General features: G+C 34.7%; 1 protein-coding gene across 4 annotated transcripts in view; it reads right to left on the bottom strand.

The window, feature by feature from the left end:
• The window catches only part of LOC108573642 (UBA-like domain-containing protein 2), a 36493-nt gene extending 15460 nt beyond the window's left edge, over positions 1-21033 (bottom strand). The window contains exons 1-3 of one of the 4 annotated variants that reach the window (XM_017936116.1): positions 20943-21033; positions 20784-20870; positions 6051-6125 (exon numbers count right to left, since the gene is read on the bottom strand). In XM_017936116.1, the coding sequence (XP_017791605.1) occupies positions 6051-6125; positions 20784-20867 (159 nt within the window). In that variant the 5' untranslated portion in view covers positions 20868-20870; positions 20943-21033. Of the gene's footprint in view, positions 1-6050; positions 6126-18510; positions 18553-20783 lie in introns of those variants that run through there. The other 3 variants (XM_017936115.1, XM_017936114.1, XM_017936117.1) reach the window with 3 other exon arrangements.
• Positions 21034-21855: the final 822 nt, after the last annotated feature.

Below are 21855 nucleotides of genomic sequence, written 5' to 3'. Positions count from 1 at the left end.
AAAATGCTCCAGTAACGAGCTATTGTTCACAGTAGAAGGGTCAGTGAAGTGTTAACGAGTTAAGATACCATGTATGATAATAACAACAAGTATATTGTACATTAATTGAATGTAATTTGACACGGGAGGTACGCGAGGTATCATTGATATTAATTCTTCCGCTATGAAACACAAGGGAATACACAGCCGATTAGGAGGTGGATCCATTCACGCTTCAAAATCTTTCAGTTATTAAATTCCGTCACTGTTCAAAAATCGTATCGTAGGTTTCTAGAGCTTGTTAAACAGTGCACGATTTTTTTTCTAACTTCACTTGGAACAAAGCTATAGCCTGGCCCAGTTGCTGGAATCACCCATGTAGAAGAACTGTAAAGTACATTTTGTGCTTGAAAACAGACAAAATTAATTTTCGTAAACAATTCAATGACGTACAATAATACATTTCAGCGATGTCGAAACGTTATTTTGTATTAAAAATTTTTATTTAGTTCGAATACTTCACCCGCCGCTTGAACTTCCAGCCGAACTTTATGTTATAACTTGAAAACAAAAAGTTTCCCCACGGTTTGATTTATAGCATCTGAAAGAGCATAAAATAAGCTTTTTATACAATGTTTTGGCGAAACTGTTTTTTTTAGATATCGCAATTTTTCTACATTTTTTGGACCCGCGAAAAACAGAAAGTCGCGCAAAAATTACATTTGAATAAAAAAAATGTGAAAAGTGTATAAAAATATATATGTATTGCCAAAAAGTGTGAATTTTTTTCATACACGCAGATATTTTATTTCGATCAAAAGTTAACCCTCCCTTCCGCTTTAATCTCGAGCCTGTTAAAAAAAAACTGACACCGGAAATAGCCCTTTTATGAGTCTACGAACATGCAAAGTTTGAAAGAAATTGAAGGTGAGTAATTTCGTACGATATCTGAATAGACTCCCTTTAATTATTATTATTCTAATCCTTATCATCACTGTCATCATCATCACCATCGTTGTTATTATTACTTTAACGATAAGAAATTTTAGGAAAAAGGTTAACCAAAAACGAAATCATCCAATTTTTACCGTATAAAACGATTCAGTCGTTCCACGATCGAGCGATTAAATACTCGCGTCTAATTGGACGAGGAGGATTCTAAATTCTGTTCGTAACATATTCTGTTACTCCAGCAACTATCAAATTGCGCAATGACTCGTCGACGATTCGCAGACTATTATTATCCCATAAGATGGCTTTGACTCGTGACAATTCAGAAACAGTGCCAGTCGCGTTCTTGCAGCAACATTGTTGTGTCCTATTCAGTAAGACGTCGTATATCCTTGTACACACATCGTGGAGTTACGAATACGAGTACGGTTTATTTGTGCTCTCCGTATTTCGATCGATGATGCAAGCTTTGTATTTTTCACGCGAAATAACATTCGTAACTCTGGTTTGCACCTTTCATTCACGTATTCATAATAATTGCTACCTTTCGGTTCTGTCTATCTACTTGAATAAAAGAAAACAAATATATACATATATATGCATGTGTATATAAGAAAATCAGAAATAACAGATGGATATTTGGTACAACCGAGAAGTTATGAAATTATTAGAAAAACAAGAGAAAGGTGGTTTTTTTATCAGCTATCTCTCCATACATCATTTTTATTTTTAGCAGTATTACGTGAAACTTTTGTGGAAGCTTAAGATCGCTCGAGGAAAGGGTAAATGTCACTTATTTGATCACGCACGAATAAATAGTTCTCATTTTCAGGAAGAGGAAAGAAGTTTTAACCAGTTGTCGCTAGAAAATGTAGCTAATAGCGGATTGACACAGATTAAGTTCACGCGTAGGTATCACCTTGACCGAGATCCGCAAAGTTCGCATCCAAGTTCTTTTCGTGTAAACTTGCTTTAAATATAAATTTATATATACATACTTTTAGTTTCTTGCTTCGAACGTAGGTTGTATTATCATGTATTATTTACTACGACTCGTTCTACCAAATCCTCGATCCTACCGCGGTGAAGAATATAGGATAAAGTTGCCTAATACGAGAGCCATTTCTTTAAAAAAGTCATAACTCTCGACTAAGCACGCTTTCATTAAAATTCGATACACATTTCAAAAGTGAGATATGTACTCTTTTGTAACGCACTGGAAAGTACGGTAAAAAAATTCGATTCCGTCGTAATAAAATAAAAACGAAAATTATACAAATACACAGATTTAAAAAATGGGTTCCTAATAAACTGAAACTTATTTTTTCTGTCTTTTTTCACCCACCGGTAACACTTCATACACTAAAACAAGATTGGGCACTCCGTGGTGAAGAATATACACTGTAAAATATCAAGTTGTAATATGGGAAATAAATTTTCTTCGGTTAATGTGACCAGTATAGTTTTTTAAATCTAGGTATGTACCAATTGAACCGAAGAATTTTTCCCATCGAGTTGCAATGTTTTTAATATCACTTTCAAGAAATGTTGCATTTCTGGATTTTATAAAATCAGAGAAGACATTTTCTGTTGCTTCCTGATTTGGAAAAACTTATTGCTACCGTTTGGAAGAAATGGTACACGGTAAGAGAAAGATCTACTCAATATGGCGAATGAAGTATTTCATATTTCAATTCATAGAGCTTTTTTAACGTCACTCCTGCAACATTTGGCCGAGTATTATCATGCAAGAGAATGGAACTTGGCCTGTTTACCAGTGTCGAATATTCTTTCTTCAATTCCTCGTGAAAGATAGTCCATTCTTAGTAGTAGGATTGCGACAGTAATGGAATCTCTTTGTTTGAAAAAACTGCAATGTATATCTACGGTGACCATATTCTTTTAAAGAAAATGAAGGACAAATCAGAAGTTGTTTCATGTTTAAACAAACTTTCATTTTGATACTTTTCCACAGGAATGTATCTTTTTTAATAAATCAAGTTTGTGTTTTAACAATTCATGTCAAAGCTGCATTTGGTATAAACGCATGCTTTCAATGTTTAGATTTTTAATTAGGTTTTGTTGCTGGTCCACATGTTGTTCACTAATGAAAATACTTGTTCAGTGGGGGCATTAGATCCAAAGAGACAAACAGCAGTTTCACGTTTCTATGGGCCGTGTGTTGCGTTCAATTCACAAAATAAAGGACAAAATGGCCATTTTAGAGAAAAAGTAAATCTAAAGGACAGAGCAGTGAAATAAAGGATGTATGGTCACCGTATGTATAACGCTAACCATAAACCATCAAATAGTCACCGTCACCTTCTTAAGTTTGTATCCTTGATTTTGGAAATGATTTAAATGGTAAAAATATCCATTTTTCATCACATGTTAACATTCGACTGAGAAATGGTTCGTTAAAATAACGTTAAAACAATAAGCTGCATATTTCCTATCTCAGATTCCTCTGATCCTCTGTCAATTCACGAGGAACCCACTTTTAAAGTGTTTTCACCATTTTACTAATTTCCTTTAAATGACTAAATATTGTCAAGTTTTACTGGCTTTACTGGAAGCACAGGCTGGCGAGGACCTTCTTCAATTAAAACTTTCAAACCATAGTTTTTCATCTTTTTCGTTGGTCTACTTTACTCTTCATTTTCACAACTAGCATCGTCGCTGGAAAATTTAAAGTACCAACGAAGAATAATACGTTCATCAGCATTTCGCTCTTCAGGATTAATACTAGGTGCGGTTTCAGCTACAGAATGTTCACTACCAAGACGGTTTCAAAAAATCGAATTTTTTTTACATTTTCTTGAAGTTTCAAATGTGCAGAATATTGTGTCGAAGCGATGTACAAAAATTCAAACACCTAGCGAAGTTACAGCGTTGGATAGGGAGATCTGAAAGGAAGAACAATACTTTGAAGGACTACGTTCACAAAACTCCTGTTCCTCAAATTGTTCAAGATGCGATTCGTCTTGTTTACGAGGACCTCAGTTTGGACGAGCTTTTATAACGACGTGAAGGTGGATTCACGCAAAATAACAGCGAGAGCTTGAATTTCGTTATTTGGTCGATACCTCCTAAAACGACGTTCTGCAGGAAAAATACGATCGACTTTGCCGCATATACAAGCTTTTAGCACATTCAGTTACGGCTACAACAATATTTTATTAACGATGCATCTAAATATTGGATCAAACATTTACAATTTGTGCAAAATAACGGAGGGGCAACGACTAAGTAACGCGAAGCAAGGAAGAGAGAAGTAAAACAGCTCTGAAACTGCTTAGAGAGACTCGAAAAGAGGCAGCCAACAGTTTTTCTGAGTCAGAAGAACTAATGTTTGTACCCGGAATAGCTGACTGAAGGTAAAATTTTAAAAATCTTTTTTTATCCGAGGAAAATACTATCTTAAAATTTCTTTTGCGTTTTTCTCGGAAGCACGTTTTTGAACCTGGCCGTTATGAAATCTCTGCAACTACTCATCCGACTTTCTTCAAACTTTGTGGAAATATTCTACATAAAATTTTCTTCAATGCAGCGTACATTTTATATGTAAACGGTGCAAATAATATTTGACATGTATTTCCGGATTAACCGGCCATTCGTTTATACGAATTTATCTCTTTAAGGGGGGGGAATCTATTGTATAGGAAATAACTCTTCCGTTCTAAAGTGCAAAATCATGCAGACCTGTGTAATCACTGAGTAGAAGACGCCTTCTAAAGATAGCAGTAAAAATAAGATTGATAATATAGGTATAGCACCTGCAACAACAATCATATGCCGTGTAACTGTTGCAACATGCTAATAAAAATAGAAATTTCTTTAGAAGAAAGGGTAACATTTACTGTAATAGGGGAGTAAATCGTATTACATGTTCGCGAATAATGCGTGTTTCTGTAAGCTGTTGTTGCCAGGTTAAGAAAAGTAAGCGGCACTTATAACAGACAGTCGCTTATCCGATTATTTCGAGCAATACAGGATGAACAACAATTGTTAACTGTTTACGAAACGAAAGGAAGCTCTATACACGGAACGAAAGAAAATAGAAGATACACTTGGAGAAAAATTGTTATTTATAAAAAAAAAATCGAAACGTGAAGTAATCGCATTTTTTTTTTTATATATCCATGTGATCCCGCTGTGATTCGTGCAACGAACCTAACGAATAAAATCATTCGCGCGATACACTGTGGATATACTACACGTGTCAATGAAAAGGGACGAAAGGATAATTTTTTTCATTTATATGTAACTTCATTTTGTCAAGCGTTTTACTGTTTCATAGAGACAAGGGTACAAGTAGTAATTGTAGTTAGAAATTTCATTGAAGAAAGTGTAACGATTTTCATTATCGAGGAAAGTTCATGAAAATCGCGTACACTACTTTCTTCTTTGTAGATAGTGAATTTATAATACATACATATCGAGCTATGAAAATTAAACAAATTAAGAAAAATATATAAAACTATACAATGAAACCGATAAAATTGCAGAAACCGTAGAACTATGAAAACTGTACTGTACAACGAGAATTACGTAGCCTATAAAATCATACATATACTGTATGTTTTGTCTATTCGGCTTGGTGATTTTCTCCTTATCATTACAAAATAAACACTCAGCGCTCGGATCTTCAATGACTCACAAGAGAGAATCTCTAAGTGTGTATCTCCAATTTTTATAAAACCTACGTACGACAGAGTAACTAAAGAAAATATTAAAAAGGGTAATCGTGACATCTCAAAATCTCATTTTTCAATATCTTGGAGATTTTTTGGTTATGTTAAAAATGTTTATAGAAATTGCCTGTTCTTAAACAAGAAACATAGCTATGGAAAAACATTTTTTTTTTTTCGATACATTTGTTTATATAGTATGTTCCTGTTAATTTTTATTGCAATACGTCGAGTCATTTCTATATATGTAAATGCAAAATACGGATAAATCGGAATTTTGATTTTCGTCGTTATAACAAAATGAAGCTGTGCGAAATGGAGCGTTCAGGCATGCATGATCGAAGTAAGGTTAAAAATTGTAGAAATTTATGATTGTCAGTCGTAGTAGTCCTGGACAACCATTGTTGAGAAGAAAACGAGTTTACTTACTTGGCCAAAGTGTGTACCGGGTCCTTGCGCGCACGGAGGTATGGCAGCTTCTTGGAAGAAAATACTAAGAGCAGTCTGCAAAATCATGAAATAACCACAATTACATCGCTGATAGTGAAAGACTACGGTTTTACGTTTAATCTATTTTCTGCGCTTTACGTAATTGTTAGGACAGCAAGGGGACGATTTTATGATACGTGATTGCTAGTTCAGCAAACCGTTATTTATAATTAGCAAACCGGTCTGCAGCCAACATGCGGCACGTAGAATTTCTCAAATATTAAAGAATAGGCTATTGTTCAGTCGGTAAGGCAAGGTATCATAAAGTCACCCCCAAAGGGTCTTCGAAACCGATGCAATTACCGAGGCCTCTCGGTACCTGACCTTCCGAACGAGTCGGAGAGTCAGAGTTGACCTGGCCGGGTTTTCCCCCCTTGTTGTCGAACTTCCATCCAGCAAGGACCAGCTTCGTCACTCCCGCTCCAAGGATGTGACGCGCTCCGGGCGCAATGGAAGGGGGTGATACGGGGTTGGTCACTTAGTAATTTTAAGAACCTCCCTTCGCGTCCCTTCTTCAAATTTTAGAAGGTTTGGAGAAGGGACGACTCGATAAGAAGGCCGACTTAGCTTAAGACCACAGAGTGTTAGTACACAGACCATCAGTTACATTAGGAATAATAAAGATTCAGTCAGACTTTCAACGCAATACATTCAATCTTCAGACGGCACCTAGTGCAATATTCGAAGTACGCGGAAATTAGTACCCGAGTGCTTAACAGTAATAAACTCTGTCTGCGTTTACAGTTTTGATCTGTGAAGCCAGTACTACATACACTACACCATTCAAGTCTCGGATCGAAAGATCCGTGTAATTAGAGTTTAAAAGCTTATCTAATTATTTATTTTGTCATGGATTCGACGTTCAAGGTTGCGAATGTAGACTATTCTTATAAAAAAATTAAAAATCAATGTCTCCCTCTTGCAGAATTTTCACAAAGAATTAATACGATTTGCTGTGAACCGATGAATGAATGAATCGTGTTGAGAGTGACAATGAAAAGTGCAGTTTTTATAAAACTGTAAAATGTAACAGCAGAGAACAGAGCATCGTTCTTTTCGAAAAAAAGGTACACTGAAAATGTATCATAAAATTTTGTTTAGTTTAGCATATTTTGCGAGACATCCTATACAGTGTATTACATAATGTACGGTAATAGATTATTATTACTAGACCAGTAGTAGTACAAGTTAATTAATAATTTAATAATAGTGGTAAACTCTTGCATAATGGAACAGTGTTGAAAAAGTAGTCGTGTTATCGTACACGTGAACGTGGTTGACCCTTGGGATTTGTGTGAATGCTAAGGCAGCGCTGTACAACAGCTTTACTGTTTTTTAATAGATATCCCTCCACTTTGGAGTCACTCTGTCAGATAAACAAAACGCTAGTCGCGCGCATCTAGCACACGTCTCGCCTATATACCTGCAGAATATGTGTACAATACAGATCAGCAAAGCAAAGATGAGGCTTCAGGCGGGACTTAGGGTCTGGAACTGAGAGATGTAAATAATATGTATAGCGATAGAGTAAGGCTATCGCACTTACTCTTACGTCTTCGCTGATGGTCAATCAATCACGATAGAATAAGGTTATCGCACTTACGCTTCTATCAGCGATAGGCGACGATCGAGGCTCGCAGGACCAGTCGGTAACAGATGAGCAGTCGATAACAGACTGGAGTGATAATTTCGAGCGCTCGACGAGTAATCCAACAGTATTAATTTTTATAATTTTCATCCTATCTTTATAAAGACAGTACCAGCGGATCGGTGAGGTTCTCCCGATGAATATGAGTCCAAACACGACATAAATCGGACTAACCTTAAGAGTAATCACTCTTAAAAACATCCTTGAAAATCCGGGATACTTAATTTGGTGACTGGTAGAACTGCTTCTGATTTATGTCGTGTTTGGACTCGTTTTCATCAGGAGAATCTCGTCAATTCGTCGATACTATTTTCATAAAGATAAGATGAAAATTAGAGAAATTGAAATTTTTTATACTGGATGTCTAATTGCAATGCAGACGGTATCCCTGTCAAGTGCCGGGTCTTAACCGTCGCTGCTTCACGCACTACGCGTGACCACTTAAACTTTTTGTGTAATTTTCGAAGAAACGTAACAATCACACTTAACCATCCATGTTGATTAATTTTACCCTATTATAGTGCATCTCCATTTATACGAACATATCACAGGGCAAAATATTTTAGATAATCAAATCGTTAATATAATAAAAGTTCACTAATTTTCTCTACTGTATGTACTTTTCCAGTTTGGTGGAGAATATCGTTTAAATGCGATGGAAGTTTATCTGTGTTTTTCTGAATTTCAAAAATTCAGGCAGAATTGTAAATATTATACTGTCTCGCAACGTAAATTTAAGTAAATTAGGTTGAACTGCACAGAAAAAACAAACGGACGCAGCATAACGTGTAGTTATAATTGTTATGACATGTAAATAGAACGATAAATTTAGTGCAAATACAGAAAATGTATAATATAATTTATTTCATGATATTGTAACAAGCAAACGTTGAATAAATTCCTAATTCGTATTAAAAAAATTATTTAACACAATAATTTCAGCTTTATTATGATTATTCTTGATAAATGAACACAGGTCAACTTGATTTTTAATCGTTATAATCTTTAAATTCAGTGTGAATAGAGAAAATGTGTAATATAATTCATTTCACGACACTAAAACAAACAAACGTTGAATACATACAAATGTAACGATAGAAATTATTGCAATAATGCGTAATGCAATTGAAAAATTGAAAGAATCAAAAGAAAAAACGCGAATTCAAATCTTTCTCGATTCTAGAATATAAGAAAATTTGAATAAAATACGCGACGAGAATTGGGGAGAAGCATAAGTTAAACGCGTAAAAATATTCAATAATAAACGAACTAGGGATGAAGCTATTATTTCAATACGCGATGCACTGACTCTAGTATTTACTAAAATTCAAAAATTCTCGTATAAATTCCGAAAATAGATTATTAATTACGGTAAACTACTGAGACGGTTTAATTAAGGGTGGGCATGGTGCTGCTTTAGTTTGAAATGATTTATAAACACATAATTAACAGAGGAAAAACCGTGAAACGGCAAAACGTCAACATTCTAATTGTTATAACATGTAAACAGAACTTTAAATTTAGTGTAAACAGAAAAAATATATAATACAATTTATTTCACGGTATTGCAACAAATAAACGTTGAATCAATATTTAATTCGTATAAAAACAATTATTTAACGTAATAATTTTACCTTCACTATGGCTATTTTTAATCTACGACCACAGGTCAACCTGATTTCTAATCCTTACGAACTTTAAATTCAGTCTAAACTGAGAAAATATATAATACAATTTATTTCACGGTATTGCAACAAACAAACGTTGAATAGATTCTTAATTCGTATAGAAACATTTATTTAAAATAATAATTTCACCTTCACTATGGCTATTTTAAATTTACGACCAAGGGTCAACCTGATTTTTAATCCTCCGAACTTGATTTCACAACGAGAAAGTAATAAGATCGTTGAAACGTACTTATTTGTCAAAGAAACTTGCAAAAATGTATAAATAATAATATGTAATGTTTTAACAAATTTTTGGAAGTATAAATTAATAATAAAATTGTGAAAATTAATAAATTATACGTTATTATAACATTAATAGAATTATGACTAAACCGAAGTTCGAAGTCGAGTATTTAAAGTCTGATATTACGTGCCTAGCGAGTGCCGGTAATTGTTAAAATTTGTTTAATAATTAGTAATAGAAATTCTAATTGATTCTAATGTATACAAGTGTTACAAGAAGGCTGAGTGTGTACAGGGTGGACATAGACTAGCTAGTAGCCCCCGACCACTCTATTCACATCTCAGAACCTTCAGGTCAAAATACGCCGCGAAGTGTCTAGGGCCCAGTATAAAGGGTAAATGATTTCGCGGGACATCGGCGGGTCCTTATATACCTGCGGTACCCTCTCCCCAAAGTCATTCTTTTGATTCTTTCAATTTTTCACTCGCGTTCTACGAAAGTTTAGTTCAATAATAATATTGAATATAGGAACGAGTGCACTATGCCCACCCTAAATTAAACCGTCTCAGTAGTTTACCGTAATTAATAATCTATTTTCGGAATTTATACGAGAATTTTTGAATTTTAGTAAATACTAGAGTCAGTGCATCGCGTATTGAAATAATAGCTTCATTCCTAGTTCGTTTATTATTGAATATTTTTACGCGTTTAACTTATGCTTCTCCCCAATTCTCGTCGCGTATTTTATTCAAATTTTCTTATATTCTAGAATCGAAAAAGATACGAATTCGCGTTTTTTCTTTTGATTCTTTCAATTTTTCACTCGCGTTCTACGAAAGTTTAGTTCAATAATAATATTGAAAATAATATAAATTCGCGGTTTCTCCCTTTCTGAATAAAATTGAAATAAATCGCGTTTCGAAGTACTTTTCGCGTCGTCCATTCCACAGTGACTCACACTTTGTGAGTTTGTGAGTCTTGCAAAATTGATCGGAACTGGGAGGAAGGAAGGAAGGATGACAATCTGAGTTAATATAAATTCGCGGTTTCTCCCTTTCTGAATAAAATTGAAATAAATCGCGTTTCGAAGTACTTTTCGCGTCGTCCATTCCACAGTGACTCACACTTTGTGAGTTTGTGAGTCTTGCAAAATCGATCGGAACTGGGAGGAAGGAAGGAAGGATGACGATCTGAGAGGAAGGAAGGAAGAAATGCAGTCAAATCCACGTTGCAGAGCTTAGCTGTTTAATCAGCGAACAGTGAGTTACAAAAATGGGTTTTTTTTCTGGTGATTTGGTTTAGTAGTTAGTTGTGTTGTATATTGCCAGCTGAAATATGAGCTGGCTGCCCCAAATTAAACCGTCTCAGTAGTGTTTCGCAATTAAAAATCGGTTTTCGGAATATATACGAGAATTTTTGAATTTTAGTAAATACTAGAGTCGTTGTATTGAGTATTATAATAGCTTCATCCCTAGTTCGCTTTATATTGAATATTTTTACGCGTTTAATCGATACCCTCCTTCAAATTTACTTGCGTTAGAGATTCGGGAAAGATATCAATTCGCGGTTTATTCTTTTGCTTTATATACATCGTGTTTATTTCATATCTCTTTTCTTTTTTTTACGTTTATTCTATTTAAAGTTAACTTCATTCTAAAAATCGAGAATAATATAATATCGCGGTTTCCCCTCTTAAATAAATCGCGTTTCGAAATACTTTTCGCGTCGTCCATTCCACAGTGACTCACATTTTGTGAGTCTGTGAGTCTTGGGAAATCAACAACGAGTAACTGGAATGATTTGCGGAAGGATGACGATCTGAGAGGATGGAAGGAGGCAATGCAGCCAAATCTACGTTGCAGAGTCCAGCTGCTTAATCTGCGAATTGTGAGTGAATTTTTTGAGGGTTTGGTGGTTGGTTATATATGTGTGTGCATGTGCATGTCGAAGCTGAACTACCAAGAGGTCAAAGAAGAACTGGATGGACTCTACTGCACTAATGGTGCAAACGCCCTCCCATTATTAGAGTATCAAAGTAGTATACCGCGTTAATTCAATTTAGAGTCAATTTTCCCATTTACTTTCGATCGATACGAGAATTTATCACGTCGCGTCGCGTTTGATAAATAGCTTCGTCCCTTTTTCCATTTTTGCGTTTGTTTCCTCTTTTCTTTTTTGAATTTTTGTTAAATGTCCCAACTAAAATCAACTACAGGAAAATATGGAGGATAATAAAAATTCGCGGTTTCGGGTACTAAACAAAATCCCTGAAAATGAAAATAAATCGCGATTCGTACTCCACTTTTCGCGCGTCACCCTTTCACAGCTTTCCAAGTCTGGTGGGTCTTTCAATCTATCATTGTGGGCCACTGGTGGGATGAAAATTCAAGGCTGAGGGGAATTGCAAAAGTTTCATGGGTCTGAGAGAAGCTTCCAAGTGAATTGTGGGTCAAAATCGAAGGCTGGGAGGACTGAAATGGGTCACTAAGGGTATCTCAAAGGTTACGAATGGTGAGTCGTATGAATTATTTATCTTGTCGATCTAATTTATATTCTGTTTCAGTGTTCCAGCGAAATTTTGTTAAATTGTAATAAATTCGCGATTTTCTTTACTAAATAAAATGAAAATAAATTGCCTGGACGTTCTTGATCGTAGAGATCAGTTCTCAAAGCCTATTGTTGCCAATTCTGACGAGATAAAAAGTACCGAGAGTCCTGATAAGGTTCAGGGTAGAAATAAAATCTATTTAACAATGTCCACCTCTGTGGTCTGCGTTTAGGGAGTTGTACGTTTTTTCGATGATCGATTTAGGTAAATATTTCGAGCTCACATAAGAGTTCAATTTTCTCCTGTTCGAAAAAGAATTTTGCCTTGAGTTGAGGTATGAGTTTCATTATCAGAGGTTTAATTAGGTATTCCATTGCTACGATTTCATATAAGAAAGATATCCTAACAATTTATCCTCCTATTCCAATTTAATAATATACTTTTCTTACAGAACTTCGATACTATGATTTTAAATATGAAAATAAAATATAAATAAAAAAGATATTCTAACAATATATTCTCCTATTGCAATTTAATAATATACTTTTCTTACAGAGCTTCATTGTATGTTTGAAAAATGTACCTTTTTATCGCATGTTAGCTTTAATTAATTCTAAAATCGAAAACTGTACCGAGTATGAAGTGAGCGTGAACGAGTGTCTTAGCTTTAAGTAGTTCGTAAGATAAAATAGGTTAGCATAAGACAATAGAAAATATTCTATTCATTCGCCGATGGACGTCGTGGGACGCGTGCGTTTTAACTTTAAGTAATCGAATAAAACAACTAATTCTAAGATAGAAAAATTGTACTGAATACCATGTGCGCGCTCTCTTACAGAGATACGCGACTCATTCGTAGCATAATTAATAAAATACCATCTACATTTTCAACATCTTATTAAGGAAGAGTACGAAATTTTTAGAGTTTAAATATTGCATTGGGAATGAGAAAATGATTAGAGTTGCGATTTAAAGTGAAATACAAGACACTCTTTTTGATAAAAGTATCTATTTCCTTTGCTACGAACGAGAATCGCGTATCTCTGAAGATAGAGAGCTGCCAGTAGGGCATGTGTTTTTGTCGGGTCCCTTGCGTATTCTCTGATATTGAATTTATTTTATGACTTGCTATTTTGTTTATTAATAATTTACCATCCAAGTAATTTGCATGAATTGCATGTTAAGTAGTTAGTTGATTTCTTATTGTATATTGTCAGCTGATTTGGAGCGAGTGCACTACACTCGTGCATTATGCCCACCCTAAATTAAACCGTCTCAGTAGTTTACCGTAATTAATAATCTATTTTCGGAATTTATACGAGAATTTTTGAATTTTAGCTTCAATTTTCTGACATAAAATTTCACAAGAAGTAGCAGTAAAGGAAGATTAAATAAGAAATGCAATTCTGTGACAAATTTTTCCCAAACAGTGTTTTTAATATGTTACACAATAAAAAGTTACATTACGTGGTAAGATACTGTATCTCATCTTATATATTTTTCTTTTCAAACATTTGTATCAGTCTTTTCTGCGATTTTTCAATTGCATTACGCATTATTGCAATAATTTCTATCGTTGCATTTAATTCTAATTGTTTAGCAGCTTTTCTGCTGCTATCCACCCTACATTTTACTGACACTTGTGGAATCGGCCTTACATTTTTTTTTTTTTACGTAGAGGTAGGCCGACTCTATGTGATAAACAATTGGCAACCAAACGGTGCCTCTCCTTCTACATTCGACGGATAATGTGTACAGGTATTTAATGTAATTTCTTAGCAATTTGTTTTGGTAATTTATCCAAAGCGATATATTATGAAATTAAATTAATCACTCAATAAGTTTTAACGTTAGATTGTTTCCTCGATATGGCCATGGTGGTTATCAGTGACTGTAGTGCCTCAAATGTTTAGAATAATTAAAATAAAATAAATGTTGTCAACTAAAAATTTTGAACGTCATAGCTAGCTAGACATTTTCAATTGAAAAAAAAAAAAATTATAAAGCATAATACTATAATCCTATGCTTAAAATGTATTTCCTTGTGGCCGCCTGACAGCAACCTGTAAATCTGGCGCGACAGTGAACGTGTTAATAAGTAAATGTTGTTCAAATTATATCGTGTTTGATATCATTTTCATCAGAAAAATCTCACCAACATGTTAAAAAAAATTCTAGATGAAGAAAAGTAAAATTAAAGAAATTATATTTTTCTATTATGATTTGTCGAGCCGTGAAATCTTGTAAAGGAAACTGATTGGTGTAGCGTTACACGCTTGACTGACTGCGAGCGAGATAACATGGGCGCAGCAATGACGCAGGCCTAGACGTAGGACCATCTATACTGTCACTTGTAGAATCCAAACTTACTGACTCTTATAGAGAATTTACTGTATATGTAATTTTTAATTCAAACAACCAGAGTTCACGTTTGGATAACTAAATTTCAACATATATTTGCCCATTCCTTCGCTTCCTAATGTTTCAAGGCGCACAAACTTCGAAAAGAAAACAGTAACTAACCAACAGCTGGTAAATTACTCTTTGTTTATTTTTTAACAATAAGAATTTTATATTTTACTAGTTATAAAAACACTTAATTTGATTAACTCGACGACTTAATAAACACTAAGTTTTAAAACATTTTTAGAAGCTGCCAATCAGTCATATTGGACTTCGATCGTGCTTTAAACCATTTAATGACAGCGTTTAACGAACTGTGGATCTATTATTAATCTATTAATCTTTAATCTATTGTTTACATAACTGAAGTGACACTCAACATCACTTCAAATAATTGTAGCTCAGCAAAAGTTTGATAAACCAAGCATTGAGTAAAATTTCGTCCCAATAAATACAAGTTTTATTATAGTAATAGCTGTGTACATCTATTGTAACGTCATGTTATGAAGTGATATAATCAACTATAATATTCGAAAAGTTTTCGAAAATTATCCAACACTTTCTCCTTTTTTGAATTTTCACGCAATATTCGGTCGTAAAAGGTACAAGGTCTAAAACACTGATAGTAGATATTGTAGTTCAGTGGAATCAGTTGTACTAGCTTATTTTGCAACAAGTATGTCATTGAAAAAGTACAAATGTTTATACGAACGCGTTGTTGTTACATCAGTTAGACAGATACATATACAAAAGCGTTTAAAAATATATTCGATACTTATTGAACGAACACATACTTTCGAGAAAAATAACAAACTCAAAATAGAGGAAAAAGAATATATTCATGAAAATAAAACCAAATAGAAATTAACCGTATTTAATTTTTCTTATATCCAAAGGGTATAAGCAACGGAAAAAAGTACGTTAGCAACGAACAATTATAAGATTTTGAATGGTAGTGCATAGAAAGAGTACGCGCCAGCTGTAATTAAATATATTAACACACTCAGAAACTTTAAAACCGCCGTTTCTTAACGTGTTATAATATTTAACTGTAGATAGACAAAAATCAAGAATCACTTTCGTACTTTGTTGATATAGTAGGTCAAACCGCAGTTCAACTGCAATGCACCATATTTTAAGACTTACATATTTTCAATGTTTCACCCCAACGGACGGTAGGATATTGTCGACTTTAACGACTAATGTTTGCAAAACAGTGAGTATTCAAAGCGCGCTAGTATTATCGGTACTTAGAGCGGCCGCGCGAAGCTTTACCGACCGCGGATCACCGGCCCTGTGTGTATGCAACGACACTTAACCGACTCAATTGCCGCTGAAATTTACACGCGATTCTTAATCGTTTCTCGCGTACATTCTTGTTTTCGCAAAGTTCTTCACTTCGTTCCTACATTTTTACTGTACGTATGTGCTCGATTGTTTTCGTATAGGGACTTCGATCGTGTCGCGGTAACATTTCCTAGAAAATTTTATCTTTTTAGGGCAGTATCGTAAATAGCATCTAACACATCTGAAATATTAACGATTGCATACCGACTTTTTTACTGGGTAGACTCTTCGCAAAGGTATGAATATACCGACGCGCGCTTTTAACCACCGAGCACGTAATTGAAATTTTCTTTTTTGTATCATATACATAGATGGGGCATCGATAAGTTGTTAGTAATACAAGTTATCTATACCTGCCGAAAGAATCAACGATTATCGCAAATAATTTCAAAGACGAGCGTGTTAATGTTAACTCTGTTCGCGTCAACAAACTCTATTAAAGATAACAAACAGTCAAATTATTTGATTACTCGATAAAGTGATCGCGATTATATTGTGTGGATGCCTTCCACGAGCAAGTACAACACTGGTTATATCCGATTGTCTTAACGCAAGACAATCGAGAAGATTCTTATCGTTATGTTTCTTATACTAACTGAAACGTATGTTTTACATGTATTTTCTACTTAATTAGGTTCAGTACGTCGTGTTTTTTCCTCAATAACGAATGCGCAGAAAATCATACGGAAAGAAAAAGTTATTTCTTCTTGTCCGCATCGAAGCTTGATAAGTTTAATATTACACATGTCATTTTTATAAATACCACGAAACATTCAACCGTTTCATTCCTTTTAAAAAACATTAATCAGAAGCAGCTGAACAAATAAATTTTAAGTTATCATTTGCCCATCAAATAATACCATACAAATCATTTATTGTACATGCAAATTGTTTTTCTTACAGTTTTCCACGCAATTCTTTAACTACGAGTAGAAAAAAAATTCTTTCTTCCGGATATTCAACGACATGCAATTATTAATTCTGATCTTTCAAGTTGAAAATAAATATACATTTTTCTCTACAATATAAACACCAAGTGTTTGTCGACGAAATTCGCGAAAATGTTTGAATTGAGAAAAACGAAAGGAAAAGTTCGAAGCGTGTTCAATAAATAGACGTGTATTTGCGATATTCTATCTATTCGGATCCACAGATATGCGAAATTCTGTTTTGTATGTAAATGTAAACACACAGACATGTGAAAAACTTGTCTTTAGTTGTCACGTGGATATGCGTGCTTTTAAAAGTTTCGTAAAATTGTCCCCTTCTGTCCCCCTATCCCTTTCCTTCCTGTCTCGACGTTACGTTCAAATCACGTAACGAGAAAAGAACCTGAAATAGATCTCCTACACTTCAAATCTTTCTGGCGGAGCTGCGCATATACTGGGAAACGATTTTCAAAATGCTCGTTTCGCGAGAAAAGCTTGAAAGAAACGAAACAAGAGGGACACTTGCTATTTTTAGATACACTTTTAGGTTAAAATATATCAGTACGAAATTTTGCTGTGCTCATCAACATAGACCAATAATGGTTTCTGCAAATAGTTTTAATAGTGTAAATCTATCCATACTTGCAGTGTAGAGAATGGAAAACAAAGTGCTCAGAGGTACTCATTCAGATAATCTCCTAGAAACTACTTAGTTTCGGAAAGCAAAGGTGACAAACAGACTTGGGGTGTATTTGTTAACCTATTCAGATAAGAAATATCGAATAAAATTCAGATATATTAATCTATAATTAGAGAGTTCATTCACCACTACGTTGGAATGTATTAGATTTAAAATATATACTAAATTTAATCAAGGGAAGTAAAATTTCGATGTACATTTATACACGCGAAATAAACAAATTGCAGCGTATAAAAAGTATTATATTTACATGTTTTATTATTATCATTTTATTCCCACGTGAGCTACAATTCGATTGGATTTTTCAAACGAAAAAGGAAAACAATTCAATCGAATTGTCGCAATTCAGCCTGCTGTTGACCTTCATAAAATAGATTGCGAAGGTGCAGATTTGCTTTAGGTTAACGATGAGAGACACTGACAGCGACAAAAACAGAACATATGGACTTTGGCAGATGTCACCACACGAACTCGTCGTAATTTTGCCATTCCTCTAGCTTCGAGACTGGTCTCTGGGAAAGATCCCAATGAAATTGCATAGCACAACCATAACGCCAACAATAGTCTTATTTCTAGTATTTGACCACCACTGTCGCCACCTTCGCCGCGCGCCACCCGTACATTTATAACCTAATAACAATTCGCGCTGAATATCCAAATTAACCATCTGAGAATGAAACACAAACAAAAATAATGGTACTTTGATGTGCGCCTACGATATGAGATATGTGAATAAACAGCGAGTAAGTTTGATATTTATCGATGAATGAGACATCGATACTGGAGGATTGACAATGCGAAATGTTAAAGAAATCTATATGGTAAACGTAGAAGTACGCAATGACATTTTTATATGATATAATTTCCACTACCAAAACACACATAAACACCTTGGATAATCGTGAAAGTACCTCGTGTATTGTGCATTTACACCGACCCATGAGGAGGGGAGAGAAACTAGAAATGTACTGAGGTGACGTACACAGATTTGCCAGTAGTCATTAGAAGCCATGTCGTAATTTGCCGTTAAACGCATTAGCAGCCGGGCAGAGAAAGTTTTCAGACTAAATTCAACGGACGGAACGAACTGAATTCTCTCTCTCTTCTTGTTCCTATGTATTCTTTCGAGATAACGCAGCTTTGGTTATAACGAGTTGCATATCCTTTTAGCATAGCCGGTGGTTTTCCAGTGTTTCAACCGAAAATGTTTCTCCATCTATACCACGAGGTAAATAAAAACACACCCGGACTCCCCCTCCCTCTATGTGTGTATATATATATATTGATTTTACTTGTGCCGTTACTGTGTAAAAATGCGACGAACGAAAAAATCATTTTCAGTATAAATATTTCTACTAATAATAGCTAACGTATACATGTGACATTTTGATTGACTAAACAGTGTTTATGCCTTTTTGATGAAATATGCAACAGACAATGTGAGAGTTTACCTACTATATAATAGTGCGATGGTTATTTTTATAACGATTATTCACGATTCTTATAAAACTTCACGTTCCAACGGACAACCAGGGTTTATGATTTGTAGTCTAACCTCGTGTTGCAATCACTTAGTAAACACAGCGCAACATGATCGATTTGATCTCGCAATCTATCGACTATCGATCAATTTTTGCTACCGCCTCGCAAGGTAAATCGCTGTTTTATCGAATTATGGTGGCTTCGCTTTTGCGCTCAGTTTCTTGTTTAAAATGCATCGTATCCCGAAACACAGAAAGCATTTACGAAGGACGCAGGTAATAGTGTTCGGTGCGAATGAGATACTAATTACTGAAAGGCCACCATAGGTTCTTGACCGCATTGTATATGTCGTGTGAAAGTATGAGAAACGTAAGCTTCATGGCTTCATTTCGGCTAGCGACGAGAAATTGATACGGTATCGTCAAAGCTGCGCACATCTTTAAAAACAGTAACAGCAGTCCATCGAAACACGCTATTCTTGCAGAATTTACGACAACGGGTTTTTACCATATATTTTTATAAGATTCCCCAATTATCAAGAATATTGAGCAGCCTCTAAGTTATTTTAAAAAAACGTGCCGAACTAGTCTGTACAGTTATGACATAAATGAACACTGTACAAAACAATATACAACATTGCACTAATATATACATATTAAGATTATTTAGGGATTTATATTGTTATATATAACATGAAGTGTATAACAACAAAATGTATTGACGTTGTTAATATTTGATTAACGTTGTTTAATATTTCATGAACGACAATTTCATTAAATTTACCTTAATTTCATTTATAATTATAATAAACCGAAGAACTAATCTCAATGATTGCACATTAAAACACGAGTACGTGTGTTTTTATTGCAAATATACCGCATGAGAGGTTGTGAACTCATCAGTAGACAACACAGGATGTTGGACGGGTTAAATGTAATTTAATTTATACAAACCGAAGGAGACTTTTAATAAAAATGATAGCTCGTAAATCAATAAACCTGGAAAGTCTATACTGAAAAGATAATTATTGTTCGCGATAGCCGCACACGATGTCAGCATTGTTCTCATTGCTAATGACCGACTCGGTTTACAGACTACGTCCAAAGAAATCGAATATGATATAGATACATGATTCTATTTTAAACAGCGAAACTTTACGCACGGCGAATGCGTACTTTAACGACGTTACTGGATAAAAGCCGAGTCTAAAATTGGATTTGTAGTTAAATGCAGTTATAACATTACATAAATGAAAACAAACAGAAGCCTTAGCAATGTGTTAACCTGAAAGCACCGTGCATTATTAAAACGTTAACGGGCTACGAGCAATTCCATTCATTACACAACAATAACTAACAAAACCTCTTAGCAACATCGTATGATTTTTATGAATGGACTTCATCCTGTGTCGTAGTAAGTACATGTTCCATGACTACCAATTGTCAAGAAGTGTAATACTACGGATCGAATTTTAATACGATTATACATGACAATCGGCAACAAAGCATCGTTCGATCGTTTTTTTCAATTTAACACGTGCGAATACGTAATAGTTATAAGTCGAATCAACGCGAGTACCGCCTGGACAGTCAGCCATTTTCGTTGCTTTGTTTACGTAGGAAGTATCGAGTCGCGGTGAACATAAATATGGTGAAGTTCTCGATGTTTGTGATAAAAAAGACGCGGAAAATAATTTCCTTACCTCGAATTGCCAATGTGCCGCCTGCAGCAATTGTTTCGCTTGCTCCCTCGCACAACCTGCAGCCAGCACGAACTGATTGATCATCACCTGCTCACGAAGGGTGTCCATTTTTTTATCACGTTTTATCGAGAGTAGAGAAAATACTGGAAGAAACGAAACCACACGAGACACGACGTACGGCACAGCCTTCCGTGTCACCAGGCTTGAACTCTATCTCAAGTTTTCGTTTAGACACAAGTGCGACCTACGAGCGGCAACCAGACTCTTGTTTTGAAAACTAAACTCATCGCAGATGGGTGATGGGCACCGCGGGTTGCGGAACGTAAGAGACGAGGATGCTGTGACGTCATTAACAGCTATTCGCGAGTGAGCGTGCTGCCTCCCGTGTGTTTGGGAGCATTCTCTTTTCCGTACATACTCCCTTTGCTTATTGTTTATTTTCAAACATAAACAATTCATAAAAATGTAAAGCCAATGAACACTTCAATGTTTATGGATCGTTCCTTTTTTCCTATTGTATCATTGTGTTCTTGCCTGAATATAAAATGTGTTCATATTTTAAATCTTTCAAGTGGGATTTTAATACAGAAATAGATAACATAATTTGATGTTTGATTTGCTGGAAATACCTATTAGGTCACCCACCTCTGTTCGAGAAATATCGTTTTCTTAAGGTGTTAGGTGCCATTTTAGAAATTCTAAGTTTGCAAGCGTGTTTAGTAAGATCAACTTTTATTACTTTTATTCTTAATATTAAATAATACATGTGATGGATATTTGATACAGTGATTGTTATGATTTCAAGTGTATATCTCAAACTACATTTCTTTTGAATTAAAATGAGTATAAAACAGCTGTATATATAAAAAATATAAAAAACTGAATTTGTTATAATTATTATTTACATCTATTGTATGGGCCACACATGATTCCTGTGATCTGCTCAGACCTGTAAAATGTAATTGCGATCCACTGATGGCTTATGTGATAGAGAATGTGTTAAATCATATGTAATTTTAAATTGTACATATATTCTAGAACAGTCATTTTATAAACACAAAATCACTAATTT

The sequence above is a fragment of the Habropoda laboriosa genome, unplaced genomic scaffold (assembly GCF_001263275.1).
Source record: "Habropoda laboriosa isolate 0110345459 unplaced genomic scaffold, ASM126327v1 scaffold128, whole genome shotgun sequence".
NCBI lineage: Eukaryota > Metazoa > Arthropoda > Insecta > Hymenoptera > Apidae > Habropoda > Habropoda laboriosa.
The sequence above is the reverse complement of the archived record's forward strand: the minus strand, read 5'-3'. Positions and strand labels throughout refer to the sequence as shown.